Raw genomic sequence first — 14888 nt, 5'->3', positions numbered from 1 at the left:
TTTCTGTGTCACTGAAAGAGAGTGGGGGAAGGGAGGCAGGGAGATAATGCGAATGAGAGAGCAAACAGTAGAGAGCCAGAGAGCATACTCACTGACTCATATAGCTTATGTATAGTGTGTATATATGTGTGTGTGTGTGTGTGTGTGTGTGTGTGTGTGTGTGTGTGTGTGTGTGTGTGTGTGTGTGTGTGTGTGTGTGTGTGTGTGTGTGTGTGTGTGAAAGAAGACAGAAAATTATATTATGTATGCAAGAGTTGTTCAGGAAGCGTTCTCCGTGTGTCTGTATGTTAAACTACAGCAACAGCAACGGTACCCCATCCAGGCCATCCATCACTGCACTGATAAAATATCACCACTCACAGGATTTAAAATAACCAATTCAATATTTAATGTCCTTTAATGTCACAATCAAGTGGTTATAATTCATTGTAAAAGGCGTACAAAGTCATCGTTCTTGTAGAACACCATCCATACAATATTCACAAATATATATTACAGGTTGCAGAGTAAAACTACTTTGGTTAATTCATTTCAGTAAAGAAAACATCAGATTTTCCCCTCATAAACTATTTATGCCTCATACATAACATAAGCCTTTATGGCAGGTGCATATGTCCTGTCTATGTAGTGTTAAAACAGTCAATATCAAAGCAAAGCGAGAATTTGAAGAAAACTGCTTTCGACTTAAGTCGTGTTATGTTTTGGTACCTATTCTACTCTGCATCCTGTGAGTTTAATGACTCAAAGCTAATTAAAAACCCTTCGCAACTATTTCCATTTGTCCCCTTCATGGCCTGAAGGCAGATTTGACTATGAACTATGTACAGTACAGTTCTTCATGATTCATACTGTGGGTTCCATTTTGACTACGGCTGCAACTAATGTTATTATTGTTTATAGCAATTAATCTGATTAGTCTCTCAATGAAATGATTAATTTTGATCAATACAATTTTAGAAAATTGTAAAGAAAAGGTGATGTCTTCCAATTGTCTGTTTAGTAACCAACAGTCAAACAAAAATGTTCATGTTACTACAACATCAGGTCAAGTACAGCGGCATCAGCATGTCAGTGGAGAATAGAGAAGCTAGAACTAGGGCATTTTGGGCATTTTGCTTGACTTCAATTAAATAAATCAAAATGGTTGCCAAGTAATTTTCTATTAATCCACTGATCGATTAATTGACTTATCATTTTAGTTCTAATGTTGAAAGATGTTTTATTTGGCACTTGTGGGCTTAATAGTGTAATAGTATAATTTTGATCAACTAAAGCCAACAAATAAAAAGACTGATAAAACTTTGCATTGTAACATGAAAAACAGACACAAAGTACAATGAATATGAAAAGATGCATATCTGTTTTTAGTCTTTATATTCTTCTGTTCAGGCAGGCAAAGTGTGCTTTGAGCAAGCTCTGGGTGTATTATATCAGCTTGCATTATAAATCCCCTGTATTATTATTCTGTGTGTACATTAATTTCTCATCTTGAAATATCAATAGGACATATAATGTATGTCCTTAACAGATTAAATTGCATTCATTAAGGAAAATAAATGCATTTTTAATCATGTTATAATTTAAGTGTAGTGGACTTTGCATCTTAATACGGTTTTACTATAATTAAACATAGTGTTTGTTGATGTGCTAAGTTAATTTGACTCCCTTTAGGCCTTTATATAACCCAGTTATCTTTAAAAGTGCATCTTATCTGAAGTAAGTTAAAAACAGACATCAGATTTGGTTGATGAGGCCACATGGCTAGTGCAAATCTCAGAGGTATTGCTCCCATTGTATTAACTTCCTTATATGTACTGTAGTGTGTGCATGTGAAATGGCCCACTCTTCTATTATCGAAGAGTTACTGTGCACACGGTCTGATAAAAACCATCTACTTTGGAAACTCCCATGGCACAAAGGTGTAAGGTGTTTACTGGCAGACGGCCAAAATTTAAACCCTTGCCCACCTTTAGGTCCCCCACCCCTTCAAAAATCCTGTCTCCCTCAATGCCCTCTACCTTGGCCAGTGTGAGGTGGTAGCGCGGATTGTAGGAGTCCTTGTGGAGAAAGCCCTCCTCCCTGTAGGCCTCCAGCAGGCCACTGTTGAGCTGCTGCAGGTGAAGCTGTGGCTGGGGGCTCAGGAACAGCACCTTCCCATTGAAATGTTTCAGCCTCACAGGGAAGGTCAGAGACACCGGAGGGTTACGATCCAAATGGGCAAACCGTCGCAGGATCTCCCCAGCAGCGGCTACCTCAGCTGGGCCGGGCAAATTCAGGAGGCACATGGTGACATGGAGGCTGGGGGCGATCTGCCAGTGAGGGGCAGAGGAGGGCAGAAGGGAGGTGAGCTCCTCCTTCAGCTGCTGGAAACAGGAGAGGATAGCAGGAGTGTTGGCCTTGAAGGTGATGAAGTGCGTGGGTCGTTTTTTAGGGGGGCGACCAACACCACGCTTCTCCTCTCTCTGCTCCAGAGGTGTTGATGGATTCTGGCTGATGTTCATGGCTCCGAGGTAACTCTGTGTATAGTAGAGAGCAGAGCATCACTGTTAAACCTGAACTGTAATAGTTGGATAATAAGGTATTTCAGGATGAACTGTGCTGTACAAACCGAAGCATCTTCATTATTTTCCCAGCTTTCTTGCCATTCAGTCTCTTCCGCACCCTCCTTTTTTATGCTTGTTCCCTCTTTTTGGGATAAGGACATTTGGTTTGTTGAAGCCGTAGGTCTAAAATCAATATATGTGAGTACAATTACTCAAAAGGGAGGAGAGTGTATTGCAAGATTGCTTTCCAAGTAACAAAACATACAATTTCCTAAATGTAAAATGTTATGTCTTAGAAACACAGTAAAATCCAAGTTGTAATCTTATGCCATTGTGTTAATTGCTTAGTTATCTGTTGTCATATACCAATCATATGTAATGAATGTAAAATAGTAATAATACAAATAAAATAAAAAAGTATTTTAACGTCTTCAAATGTCTTGTTTTGTCCAACCAACAGTCCAAAACCCAAATGTATTCAGTTTACTTATTTGTTTACAGTTTATAATTATTCTTAATGTATTATTTGATTATCAAAATAGTTGCAGATCCGTTTGCTGTCCATAAACTAATCATTGCAGTTCTATTTTTTTACATCACGTTGCGAAAGCTAAAGTTGTTCTAAATTCCGTTTCACTTTGACTAAGTTGGCATTTTGCATTGAACAAAAATAGTATAGAGGCTGAGTATACAAAATGTAGACAGTAAAAATGCTATTTTGTTGTGTACAGGAGTTATCTGTTCTTAGTTCAATTTAAATAAATAAAGAATGGACATGAACACCAGACCTCATTGCAGCCTCCTCCAAAACACATGTTTCTTGTGATTCCAGTTGTTCCAGATAAGTGTTTCCTTGACACTTTGGAGCAGGTTGTGTTGAGTCAGGGGTGCGAGTAGTCATCTCACTCTGCTTCTCTTCCTCCAGATGTGTGTTCTTAGTAGGAGTACACTCATCTGTTTCACTCTCTTCCTGCCCACGGACAGCAGGTGGCTGATCTTCTGTTGTTATAAGTCTGTCTTGGCCTTCTGTGTTAATTTCTTGTGAAACAAATAGTTAGATTTCATCAGTGTGAATTCTGTAGAGTAGTACAGACGTTTGTAAATTTGGTGTACGTCAGTTTGTATCTTGTTGTATGTAAGGTGGGGTAGCAATAAAGGGTCCACTCTTACCCTTTACTTCCTCCTCCTCTCCAAAGGGGGGAGCCAGAGATTGACCTGTGGAGCCAAACACCCTGTCAGTCCTGCTGTGGCGGTCCCAGACGCGGTGCCCTCTGTAAGTGAAGTACTGGATCCTGTGTCTGGGCAGGGCCAGCTCAGAAGAGTAATCACAGTCGCAGGGGTCAGTGTCCCAGTTGAAGTCATTGAAGGGACGCTCCAGCACACCAAGGAAGCGATCCACATAGCCCACTACAAATTCTGATCCATCCGCAGATGGGTCCCACAGGATCCGAGAGATAACGTCATCTGCTGTGCGCATGCGAGGCTTTTTGTTCACCTCTGCGGGAGAATATGGTATAAATAAAAGTGTTAAAACACATTAATCTACAGAAAAAGTGGCCTCATGTTGTCATTATCAGAGGACATGTGGAGTGACCTTTTGCCTCATATTTTGGCTTTGTTGCTTTGTTCACTTTGTTCTTGTGTTTTTCCATCTTTTCTCCATCTTGTTTGTCACTCTGGTCAGATGAGACAGCCCCTGAATCAGCTATTGATGTGTTACTAAGACAACAGAGCAACAAGAGTGGAAAGAAATGTCAGAAGGTACATGTGAAGATGGAAAAAATGCTCTTAGTCTTAACTCCATTTGACACGGATTAACCTTCATGTAGCATGCTGAATTTGAACAGCACCCATATATTACTGTAGTCGTGATGTGCAATATGAGCAATGATTGACCAATAAAAATAACAAATACACACAATACACTTTTTAACTTCCAAAAAGGACACTTTGCAGATAGAGTTTAGCAATAAGGAAATGGGTTTATCGGTGTTTTTTTTGCCCCCAACGGTGCCTTCCAGGCAGCGCTGCCTGGGAGGCACCGTTGGGAGGCACTTGTTATGGTTATGGTTAGGGTTAAGGTTAGGTGCCTTGAAGGCAGTGGTCGCAGCGCTGCCTGGAAAGAGCAGTTGGGGGGCAAGAAACACCATCGAGCAGGAAATGGCATTCAGACAGCCATCAATCATTTAATGCTAGAAGTTGTGCTACAATGATTTTCAACCGCTTTGTGTCATAGTTATTAAAAAAAATATTATAAATTATTATTATTAAATTGTTGCAGACGTAAATTTTCACGCAGAATGAGGAGCTTGGATTTTGTCCGCCATCACTTATACTACAATTGCCCTGATCACATTCACAACATTCAGGCAGCCATCTATTCTAGCCGCCTTGGTGCTACAATAATTTGCAAACCTATTTAGTGTTAAGTAGGGCTGGGCAATATGGAGAATATATCCCAATATTTTTGACCAGATACAGTACCTCGATATCAATATTGCGACAATATTGTAGAGTTGACAATTGGTGTTTTTACAAAACATTTTCACAATGATATTTTAGATAAATAGTCATCTGCAATGTGGATATAATGGCTAAAGTGGTTAAAGGCAAATAATAGAACAGCTAGAACAGTCTGGTAAGTTAAAATGCCATATTACCATATATGCCATATTACGATGTTCAATATCCAGAATCTAAGACAATATCTAGTCTCATATCATGATATCGATATATAATATTGATAGACTGCCCAGCTCTAATGAAAAGTCATCCTTTATCGTGTTGGTGAGTTTGCTGAAAAGGTAAAGCGAGCTGACCTGTGAGAGAAACGACATCTGTGGCCAAAATGACACTTTCCCTTCAGGAAAAATTGGCAAATGTTGACTCCAGCCTGTTCTGCTGACTCTGTCAATGATAAAGTGACTGAGATAAAGTACAGAGTAAAAGGAAGTGGGACAGATGTGTAATCAAACTGTAATGACAGCCTGTAATAAAGGTGAGCGGCCTCCCAATATGGGTTCTGATTTACATTTAATTAAAGAAACAAAGCAACGGCAAAATAGGAAAGCAGATTTTGCACAAAGTAACCCCATGTAACTCCAGCAGCCTATAGTCTTTGTGCCCTATTCATTTTATACCAATATGTTGGGGGTCTCTCTCAGGTAAAGAGTAAACAAACATGATGACCCAACCTTCCCTACTCAACAGCTTGAGGGCCCCCGCGGGCTGAATAAGACTCAGGCAGTGACGTTGACGAGAAAGGATACAGGTACACAGGAAAGTATAACACTGAAAATACCTATAACAGCATGATGTTCTCAGATTAAACGGTTTACTTAAGCCAGCAGGCTGGATAAATGAAAATATTATTATACAGTAATATGAGAAAGTCATACTTGAAGCAGGAAATGAGGTATTTGTTTGGTATTTGTATGTGTTTTTAATACATGGTTGAGTTGTGTCTCCTATATGAGCCTCTATGTCAGTGAGAAATGTTTATGCGTGCCAGATCACACATAGATTTTTAATGTACAGCAACAGGAAATATGATCCCTAATAATCACCTGCCCTCAATTTTTAAACTCTTTTACTAAATTCCTTCTGATCCTTATCTTAAGCAGGTCTGATATTACAATTGATAACTAAATGAGTGATTAATCCCTTAGAGTAAAACTGGCAGTGGTAAAAAAAAGTCATGTAACAGGTGGCAATGACTTGACCCAGAAGACTCAAATGTCAGCCAAGTAGTTGGGAATGGCTGTAAACTTAAACTCAAACACATACCACACACCCTGCGACGCTATTTCCAGATAGGAGAACTGGATGTGACTCATGCCTCAAATCCCTTAATTATTAACGGTAAAATCTTTCTTCCTACTGAGATAACACTGACTGGCATAGGTTGCGCAGGTCATCAGAGAATGCGAGCAAATTTATAGCAGTCTTTCAGCTGCTTCCAGACATAATATGTCAGTAAAACAGATTGGAAGTGACTGGGTAAAATATTACTTATGGAATTCTTTATTCCTTGGAAAGTTTATCTGTATTTGAGCCTAGTCATACAAGTAAGGGAGGAGAAGCAGATAATAAACCTTTGTCTCATACTGGACTTGGAGGTCAGAGCCAAAACTTACAGCTCGTGACTCACTTCCTAATCCCCTGGCCCATTTCAAGCAGAGCTGCCTGGCATGAAATGAAAAATGTTGGATTTCATTACAACTGTCAGCTAACTTATTCAGCTCCGCTTTCCAATGAGAGAGGCTCCGGCCACATGAAAGCATAACCACGAACTTACCAGAAATCAAGTGTTTACAGTAACACAGAACTGTGTCACAGATGGGGGAATTGGATTCCAGAGTCGATCACTTGGTAAAGATTCTGATTTCAGTCATATTTACACCAGGCGTTGCAAGAAAAAGTCTAGGATACTCAAGTTGAATGAGACAGGATTACATTTCACTGGAATTGTATTGGATACTGGATTTGGATGTGACAAATACAATGAATTGATTGATTGCTATGATACATTACTTGGGCTAACCTATAGCTATATTATGTCTCAAATGAAGTTAGTTAGCCTTCAGAGACCCATTTAACAAACACCAAACAGTTACTAACCTGATATACAGGTTTATTTACCTGCTGGGGCTTTTAGGGTGTCTTTGCCAGAGTGAGGGTCAGCGGGAACCCCTGCCTCTGGACTGGGTGTGTCTGTCAGGTGGGTCCCATCATCTCTCGGGTCCGCTGTTGGAAATGATGGCACTCCTAACCCGTCTGAAGCCATGCTCAAATCTGTGATTCAAAAAGGCAAAACGTCTGCTCTTTCACTGTGGTGTTTGCTGCTATACTTGTTTGACTTGGCAGAATGGCACTCCTAAAACTGGAAAACTCAGCTAATGCGGAAGTGGTTGGTTAGCGTCCTACAAACATTTCAACCCAACAACTCCCACAGAAATAATCGTCATATTTAGAAAATACATATACAACATGAACACGTCTTTAAAAATCACCTGGGAAATACTGTTGACATACTAACCGAAGGAGCAAACGATTCTGACTTTTTATCGCACTTTGACCCTGAGTTGGTTATCGCATAGTTATCATGGGAAATGTAGTTTTAAGATGTCTTTCGTCGACAAAAGCCTTTGTGGAAACATTATATAAAGCCTGCAATTCTCAAATACATCTGTTGTTTGCTGACTTTCGTATCGCTTTAAAAAATACTCGAGACATTTTCGCTTCGACAGTTAAAATTGCAATAACGTTCGCGCAGCTATAACTGGCATTCGTCATTTGTGCTCGAGCGCGTGACTCTGCATCATGTGACAGGATCTGTTGTTGCCTTGCCGCACAGAAGAAAAACAGAACAAGAAAAGTGTAGAAACCCTACATATGAGACACTGAGAATCATGGAGTTTTGCAAAACGGACTAAATGAAGAATTGAGTTAGTTAATATCACTATTTTAATATGCTCTGGGGTTTTATGGACGTTGCGACCAATGAATGTCTCTTTGTGAAGTAGCATTGAGCACCAGTCATTTCTTGAAATTGGCTCTGTGCTAAAGGTAAGACGATTCGCTGTAATGACAATGTCTTAACCCTAGTGTAATCTAGTAATGGCACTGACTGACCAGAAACAAATGTTATGTTCTGCTTTTTATTGCTCATATCAAGGCAAACATATTTAGCACAATAAACATTTGAAAAACTTGTAATCTCCCTTTCAGATGAATGCTCTGGTCGCTCTCTGTCACTTCTGTGAGCTCCATGGCCCTCGAACGTTGTTTTGTACCGAGGCACTGCACCCTCCATCCCCATCCCCTTCATCCCAGACAGGTGCCCCAGCGCCTGGGGACAGGGACCGAGATGGTGACCGGGAAGGTGAAGGGCTGACAATGAGGGCCAACAGCTCGGCCACACAGAGGGGAGAAATGTGTGAGGTGAGCGCAGAGCAACTGTCAACTCACCATGAGCTCATTTAAAAAAAACTTGCCTCCATTTGAACAGCACCACCCTTCTCCCTACTTGTCTTCTACATTTCAATTCAATTCAATTTTATTTATAGTATCAAATCATAACAAGAGTTATCTCGAGACACTTTACAGATAGAGTAGGTCTAGACCACACTCTATAAATTCCAAAACCCCAACAATTACAGTAATTCCCTAAAGAGCAAGCATTAGCAGTGGCTATTGCGACAGTGGCGAGGAAAAACTCCCTTTTAGGAAGAAACCTCGGCAGACCCAGACTCTTGGTAGGCGGTGTCTGACGGGCCGGTTGGGGGTGTGATGAACAGTGGCAATAATAGTCACATTAAAGATAATGGAACAGTGACTTCAAAGGTCATCGTACATTATAACACTATGGCTATAACTTCTGGTCGAGGTGAGTCCATAGTCCTGTCACTATCTCAGAGTACAAATTTTCCTCTTCTTCTTGCGTCGTAGGGATGTCGATCTCTTCCTGCATCTCACCCAGGCTTTGTGAGCATTGACGATGAAACAGGCATTCGCTTCCTGAGCCACCAGCATCCCAGACAGCCACAGCTATTCAGCGTGGTCCGTCAGGCCTGCGTACGCAGCCTCAGCTGTGAGGTAAACAGCGATGTACGTGTGCATGTATGTGTGTGTGAGTCACACATCTCATACACTAGATAAACCTCTGTCGCCACATATACTTCTACCTATTTTCTCTCTGTCTGTTACATCAGGTGTGTCCCGGCCGCGAAGGACCAATATTCTTTGGAGATGAGCAACACGGTTTTGTGTTCTCGCACACCTTCTTTATCAAGGACAGCCTGGCTAGGGGCTTCCAGCGCTGGTACAGTATTGTCATGGTAGCAATGGACAGGATCTACCTCATCAACTCCTGGCCTTTCCTGTTACGCCACCTTAGACTCACTATACAGAGCCTGCAAAGCACAGCCCTCAAGGTGGAGTGCACACACGGACACAACATGCCTTTTATTTTGATTACTCAAATAGAAATATGAAGACTTATTCCACAAGTATCTATAAGGGCACCTAATGTCTTGCTCTCTCCATCAGGTGTTTGACAACGAACAAGGAGTTTGTCCCCAGCGAGCTGTGAGGATGAATAGTGTATTCTCTCCTGCAGTTTTCCCACACCAAAGGAGTGGCAACGCAGCCCGATCACTAACTTCTCTTACCCAGCATCCCAACCTCTGGGCCAGCCTGCACTCCTCATTCAGCTGGTGAGTTGATATAGTGTCAGCCCTACTCTGTGACATACAAGCTGTGGTTTGTCTGTAATGACTCACCTTGATATGTGGATTCATTTTTTCACAATGTCTCCAGGCTGCTGAAGGCATGTGGTTGTCGCCTGACAGAGAAGCTGCTGGAGGGAGCGCCTACTGAGGACACACTGGTGCTTTTAGAGAGACAGACAGGTAGTCACATTCTCCTTAATCAAACTGGAGGATTTTTACCCATCTAAGATATGTTCAAGCCTGTAACTGAGTGAAAGATCAAGATGAAAAAATTGTCCATTGACCTAAAACTTATCAGAAAAAGAAAGATTATTTGCCATGGCAATGCTCGCCTTCCGGACAAGTTTGGCCTCTTCCTGGATGATGATATCAGCAGATGTCATGTGTTTGCACAATCTGCAATGGTTTTATCATCAGTCTGAAAAGTCTCCGGTGAAAGTATGATTCACCAGAAAAATTCACTGAGCCAGTGTACTCAAATACACTGTCTGCCTTTCCAGAAAGTGTTTACACAATTATTAGTCAAGATTTAGAAAGTGATTAAAAGATTTACAGAGCTATTCCCGAGCACAGCGCGGCTCTTATGTCGTGGAATTTTAATACCCTGTTCCCATTTTTTATTATTGTACACCTTTTTTTCTTTAGCATTTATCAAAATCACAGTTTCCAACTCCAAGTCATGAAAAGGAAAAATAATTCCATTATCAATATTGAAGCAGTACAAATGTTTTTTTTAAGTTTCTTTTCTTTTTGTAGTGTTCTTTTGAGACTGTACAGTGCTGATTTTAGTTTGGAAATAGCACATTACACTCTATATTTTTATGGAGTGTGACTAATAACCAGCTCATGTAAATTGTGAAATTTGCCCTGCACTGGTAATTGGTTTGAAAACATTTGATCATCGCTATTTCTGTTTTTATGTCATTCTCTGTTTCCAAAAGAACAAGAGGAGGAAATGAGCTGCTGGGAAGGAGCAGAAGGAGGTGGTTCTATGTCACAGCAGCACCAATCAGAGAGTGAGCTGGGCCTCAACTTCTTGTGTGATGATGCAAAATTAAATGAATTACCTGGCCCAAAATGTAGGTCCCTGAGGCATTTGAGACAGGTAAACCTAGGTACTTTTTCAGCTTGTCATTTTGTTGTGTAGAAAATAGAAAACTGATTTAAAAAAAAAAAAAAACAACAACAACTCAATTGTATTGTTTCTTCAACCTTCCACTTGGAAGAGCATTACAATATTAATTGTTATAGTTGTATGGCATTAATCTGATACATTTTAGTAAATGACTACTAAAGAAGTTAATTCACATTTTTACATTAGCTCTCATAATGTATCTGTGAGCTGTTGAACATTACAGTCTGATTTGTTCTGCAGGTCCTCGGGGCTGCTGAGTTTCGTCAGCTAGTGTGGCACGTGCTCATGGGAAATCAGGTCATATGGAGAGGCGCTGACCCCGGGCTCATCCAGTCAGCTTTCACGGTGCTCAAGGTAGTTTCCTCTACTGCTGCATCCCTTTCTGCCTCGTTAGCAGGGACGGTGTTATTATGATGTGTGTAAATATCAATTAGGACAAGTGATAACACCTGTGAGGGTCCTCGTTAGTTGACCCATAGTGTAAGTTAAATACAGTGTAGTATAACACAATTGTAACTCTTACAATCATTTAACACCAAACATTTATGTTTCATGCTGTTAAGGTTGAAAAGTACTCATGAAATGTGATGATTTAAGAAAAGAAATTGAATACTTTCTTACATAAGCATATTTGATGTGATATAAACTGATTGTACTGAATTGGGTTTCAGTTATTTCTCCACAAAGACATTATTGTGCATTTAGTCCCTAACCCTTTTTTTCTAATTTCCAATTCTTGCCCGAAGACATGTTATTATTTACCCACCATTACACACCTTGAAATTGCCCTTGCCTGAACACGCTTCCCTGACCTTTCTATGCAAGATACACAAACGAGACAGCGCATGTTACTGTTTTCATTAGACGATCATTGTTCCTTTTTTCTGTGAAGATATTTGTGTGTGTGTGTGTGTGTGTGTGTGTGTGTGTGTGTGTGTGTGTGTGTGTGTGTGTGTGTGTGTGTGTGTGTGTGTGTGTGTGTGTGTGTGTGTTGTGTGCTGTAAGTTTTTACGCAACGCTGCGGACTGCTTTTGAGTACTTTGCCAGGTGTTTGTATGTCTGAGTCCATTTCCACCTGGCATTAAAATCCGATCTGAGTGATCTGATCGCAAGTGGAACGCACCCAGGACGCATTGAAGATGCATTGAGATCCAATCACTCAGGCCACATTCGGAGGTGGTTTATGACCATGTGGTTTATGACACATTTCTTTTAGCAGTGTGTGCAAGTTTGTGTCCTGAGCCACATTAAGGACTGCCTAGTCAACTGTGAGCAGAACTACATACTCATTCAAAGTATTCTCATGTCAAAGAAACCACTGAGGGTGAATCGGTGCTGCCTGCTCTTGGGTGTTGGGACCTGCCCCCACTGCTAAAAAAAAAATCCTAAAGGAAACACTGTTGTGTGAAAAAGGCCTATTGGCCAGAATAACTGAGCGGGAGAGCATTTCCATTAACACACTTACTTAGCAAACCGTGGTCATAATCTGAATCTCTGTCCTGTTTCCCATCAGTCTTTGCTCCCAGTAGGCTGTGTGCGTTCCGTGCCATACAGTGCTCAGTATGAGGAGGCCTACAAATGCAACTTTCTGGGCCTCAGCCCAGATGTGCCTATTCCAACACACGTCAGCTCCTCAGGTACAAGAGCACCTACCTCTGTGACAGATTACTGTATGAAATCTCAGAGAGAACTGCTTTTACAAGTTGTAGGCTTGTACATGCAGGTTATCTTGTGTTGACTTTACCTTTTCTTTTGTTTGTCCTGAAGAGTTTTCAGTGCTGGTGGATGTCAGTTTAGAGAGAAGCTGTCAGATCTCAGCAGCGTGTGAAGATGATATCTCCTCCCATTATCAGTTCACTATCAGCAGTGCCAACACACAGCCCACAGACAGGGGTGAGTAGGCATACCTGAAGTTATAAATAGTCACTGTATGTTTGCTGCCACTTGTGAATGTGAATATCTTTGCCGAAGCTGCGCTAACTTAAAATTACTCATTTTAATTAATCACGGAAAATACTTTTGATCTGAATCTGCATCAAAATACACTTAGAGTTGGGTTATGTGGGCCATATTTCTTTTTCATTTAAGTAGGAGCAGGCATGAATGTGAAAATGTTCAGACATGTCAAAGGATCTGGATCTGGATCCTCATCAAAAACTGATATGTCCTTTGGCACACAACCCGTCTTTCTACCAGCTTTCATTCAAAACTGTTCTGTCAACAAGTCAGTTTTTGAGATAATGGAGAAAAGGGACCAAAAACACAACGTCCTTGAGTGGTATTTGAATTAGCAGGAAACACTATAAAAAAGGATGTAGCGCCATAGTATAATGACTGATGAACGGTCAGATAATCTTTGTCCTATTTTTCCAGGTCCCACATTATTGAACAAGCTTGAGGTGGCTCTGTCTAATGAGAACTTGTCTGTGGACGTCGTGTCTCACTGCCTGCTGTGTTTGAAGGAAGAGTGGATGAAGTGAGTAAAATCCATTCACTCGCATTAAGACCACCTGGAATTAAGTAAGATTCTCATAGCCAATTCTCTCTCTCTCTCTCTTTCAGTAAAGTGAAAGTGCTGTTCAAGTTCTCTAAAGTGGACGGGCGAGGGAGGGAGGACACCCAGAAGGTTCTGGCCCTTCTTGGCGCCACAGGGCCGGGCGAGGAAGACAACGTTAGGCTGCTCAAGTTCTGGATGACTGGACTCAGCAAAACTTACAAGAGTCATTTAATGACGGCCGTCCGGGGAGGGGAGAGGAGCCCCAGCCAGTGAAAGAGAAGGAGGAGGAGGAGGTAGAGGGGGTAATATAAAGGGAGCTGAAAGGGGGGGGGGTGTTTACTAATGAAGGGAAAGTGAAAGCAAGAATCCTTTCATCATCAGTTTTGTGAACTGTTTGGGACTTTTAGTGGAACGAAAGAGGCATATTGAACGGATGGCAGAAATGCTTTGCCTCATCCGTTATTGTTTTTTTTAAGTGATGAGAAATCTACTGTTCCTAACCCTGATTATGATCCTGCACAGATGAACACATCTGGCCAGTTTGGATAATGTATGAGGGCTTTTGTTTGTCAAAGGGAATTATTGTAGAAGAACTCTTCATACTAACATGTGAAGTTTAACTTATTACAAACGGACTTTGCACTTTGATTACTCTTTTTCTGATGTTTTAAAATGAAATAAATGAATATGAATGGTCACTCTGACTTCCTTTTTCTTAATTTCACAAATTGGCTCCATCTTGTGGTGAACAGGAAGAATAAAAAGGGAGTGAGTTGGAGAGCAGCATTTCTCTGCCAGCTCCCACTCACTTGTTTGAGTGGCTGTCAGCCAGCAAGCCTTAAGTGGTGTAAGACAACACTTTTATGTTTTCTGGTGTCCTGAAATGTACAAAGTGGTTGCATAACACGGCCTCACTCCAGTACAGCCGACCACATCAGCAGGAGTTTGGCTTCTTAATGAGCCAGTCGCACACTGATCCACTAAAAAGCTGAGATTGTTTTTCATACCACAGTTATTTGAGCCTGTAGCTTTGCTGAAGCTTGCAGACTTCAGTCAATAAAATTCAGCAACATACGGCTTTGTTTAAATTGGTGGGGGGGGGCTCGCTTTTTTTTTTCTTGACCCATACCTTTGTAGTGATTGTGTTAAAAAGGTAATTCAGACTGATGTAGTCCAATTTAAAAGGAAAAGTGAATTTGTAAATATTAGGATTGACTAGCTTTCTTTGTTAAAAAAAATAAATAAATATATATATACTGCTCAACATTGCTAGTATGCTACTGTGTCATAATAGAGTTTTACCTTTTTATTTGTTTTGCTTTTCTCTGGCTAGCTCAAATCTGGAAGAAGTGCAAACATAATTTGCAGCAGCTCCACAAATTACTTACATATTTACCTCCCTCAATATGCAAGCAATGCCTGAAACAGGAAGACGGCACAATGACTGGAGACCAGTCTTTAAAACACTTATATATGTGAAG

The 14888-nt window shown here is 40.9% G+C and overlaps 2 protein-coding genes across 6 annotated transcripts; one reads left to right on the top strand and one right to left on the bottom strand.

The window, feature by feature from the left end:
- Nucleotides 1-364: 364 nt before the first annotated feature.
- Nucleotides 365-7716, bottom strand: leng9 (leukocyte receptor cluster (LRC) member 9). Of its 4 annotated transcripts, none has more exons than XM_039805889.1 (8): nucleotides 7556-7716; nucleotides 7185-7337; nucleotides 5363-5450; nucleotides 4138-4262; nucleotides 3714-4040; nucleotides 3332-3581; nucleotides 2609-2726; nucleotides 365-2516 (listed from the first exon to the last, which is right to left on the bottom strand). In XM_039805889.1, the coding sequence occupies exons 2-8, from the start codon at nucleotides 7327-7329 to the stop codon at nucleotides 1851-1853; spliced, it is 1719 nt and encodes a 572-aa protein (XP_039661823.1). In that variant the 5' UTR covers nucleotides 7330-7337; nucleotides 7556-7716; the 3' UTR covers nucleotides 365-1850. The 4 variants fall into 4 exon arrangements, with proteins under 4 accessions (XP_039661823.1, XP_039661824.1, XP_039661825.1 ...); XM_039805890.1 differs by having other exon boundaries at nucleotides 7582-7716; XM_039805891.1 differs by lacking the exon at nucleotides 7556-7716 and having other exon boundaries at nucleotides 7164-7187.
- Nucleotides 7717-7883: 167 nt separating this feature from the next.
- flcn (folliculin) lies at nucleotides 7884-14105 on the top strand. 2 transcript variants are annotated; one of them, XM_039805893.1, is made up of 12 exons: nucleotides 7884-8111; nucleotides 8274-8486; nucleotides 8994-9152; nucleotides 9257-9478; nucleotides 9594-9760; nucleotides 9864-9955; nucleotides 10717-10880; nucleotides 11151-11264; nucleotides 12424-12547; nucleotides 12678-12803; nucleotides 13284-13386; nucleotides 13473-14105. In XM_039805893.1, the coding sequence occupies exons 2-12, from the start codon at nucleotides 8274-8276 to the stop codon at nucleotides 13678-13680; spliced, it is 1692 nt and encodes a 563-aa protein (XP_039661827.1). In that variant the 5' UTR covers nucleotides 7884-8111; the 3' UTR covers nucleotides 13681-14105. The 2 variants fall into 2 exon arrangements, with proteins under 2 accessions (XP_039661827.1, XP_039661828.1); XM_039805894.1 differs by having other exon boundaries at nucleotides 7885-8111; nucleotides 8994-9140.
- Nucleotides 14106-14888: the final 783 nt, after the last annotated feature.

Source organism: Perca fluviatilis, chromosome 7 (genome assembly GCF_010015445.1).
Source record: "Perca fluviatilis chromosome 7, GENO_Pfluv_1.0, whole genome shotgun sequence".
Lineage (NCBI taxonomy): Eukaryota > Metazoa > Chordata > Actinopteri > Perciformes > Percidae > Perca > Perca fluviatilis.
This window is presented reverse-complemented; position numbering and strand designations above follow the sequence as displayed.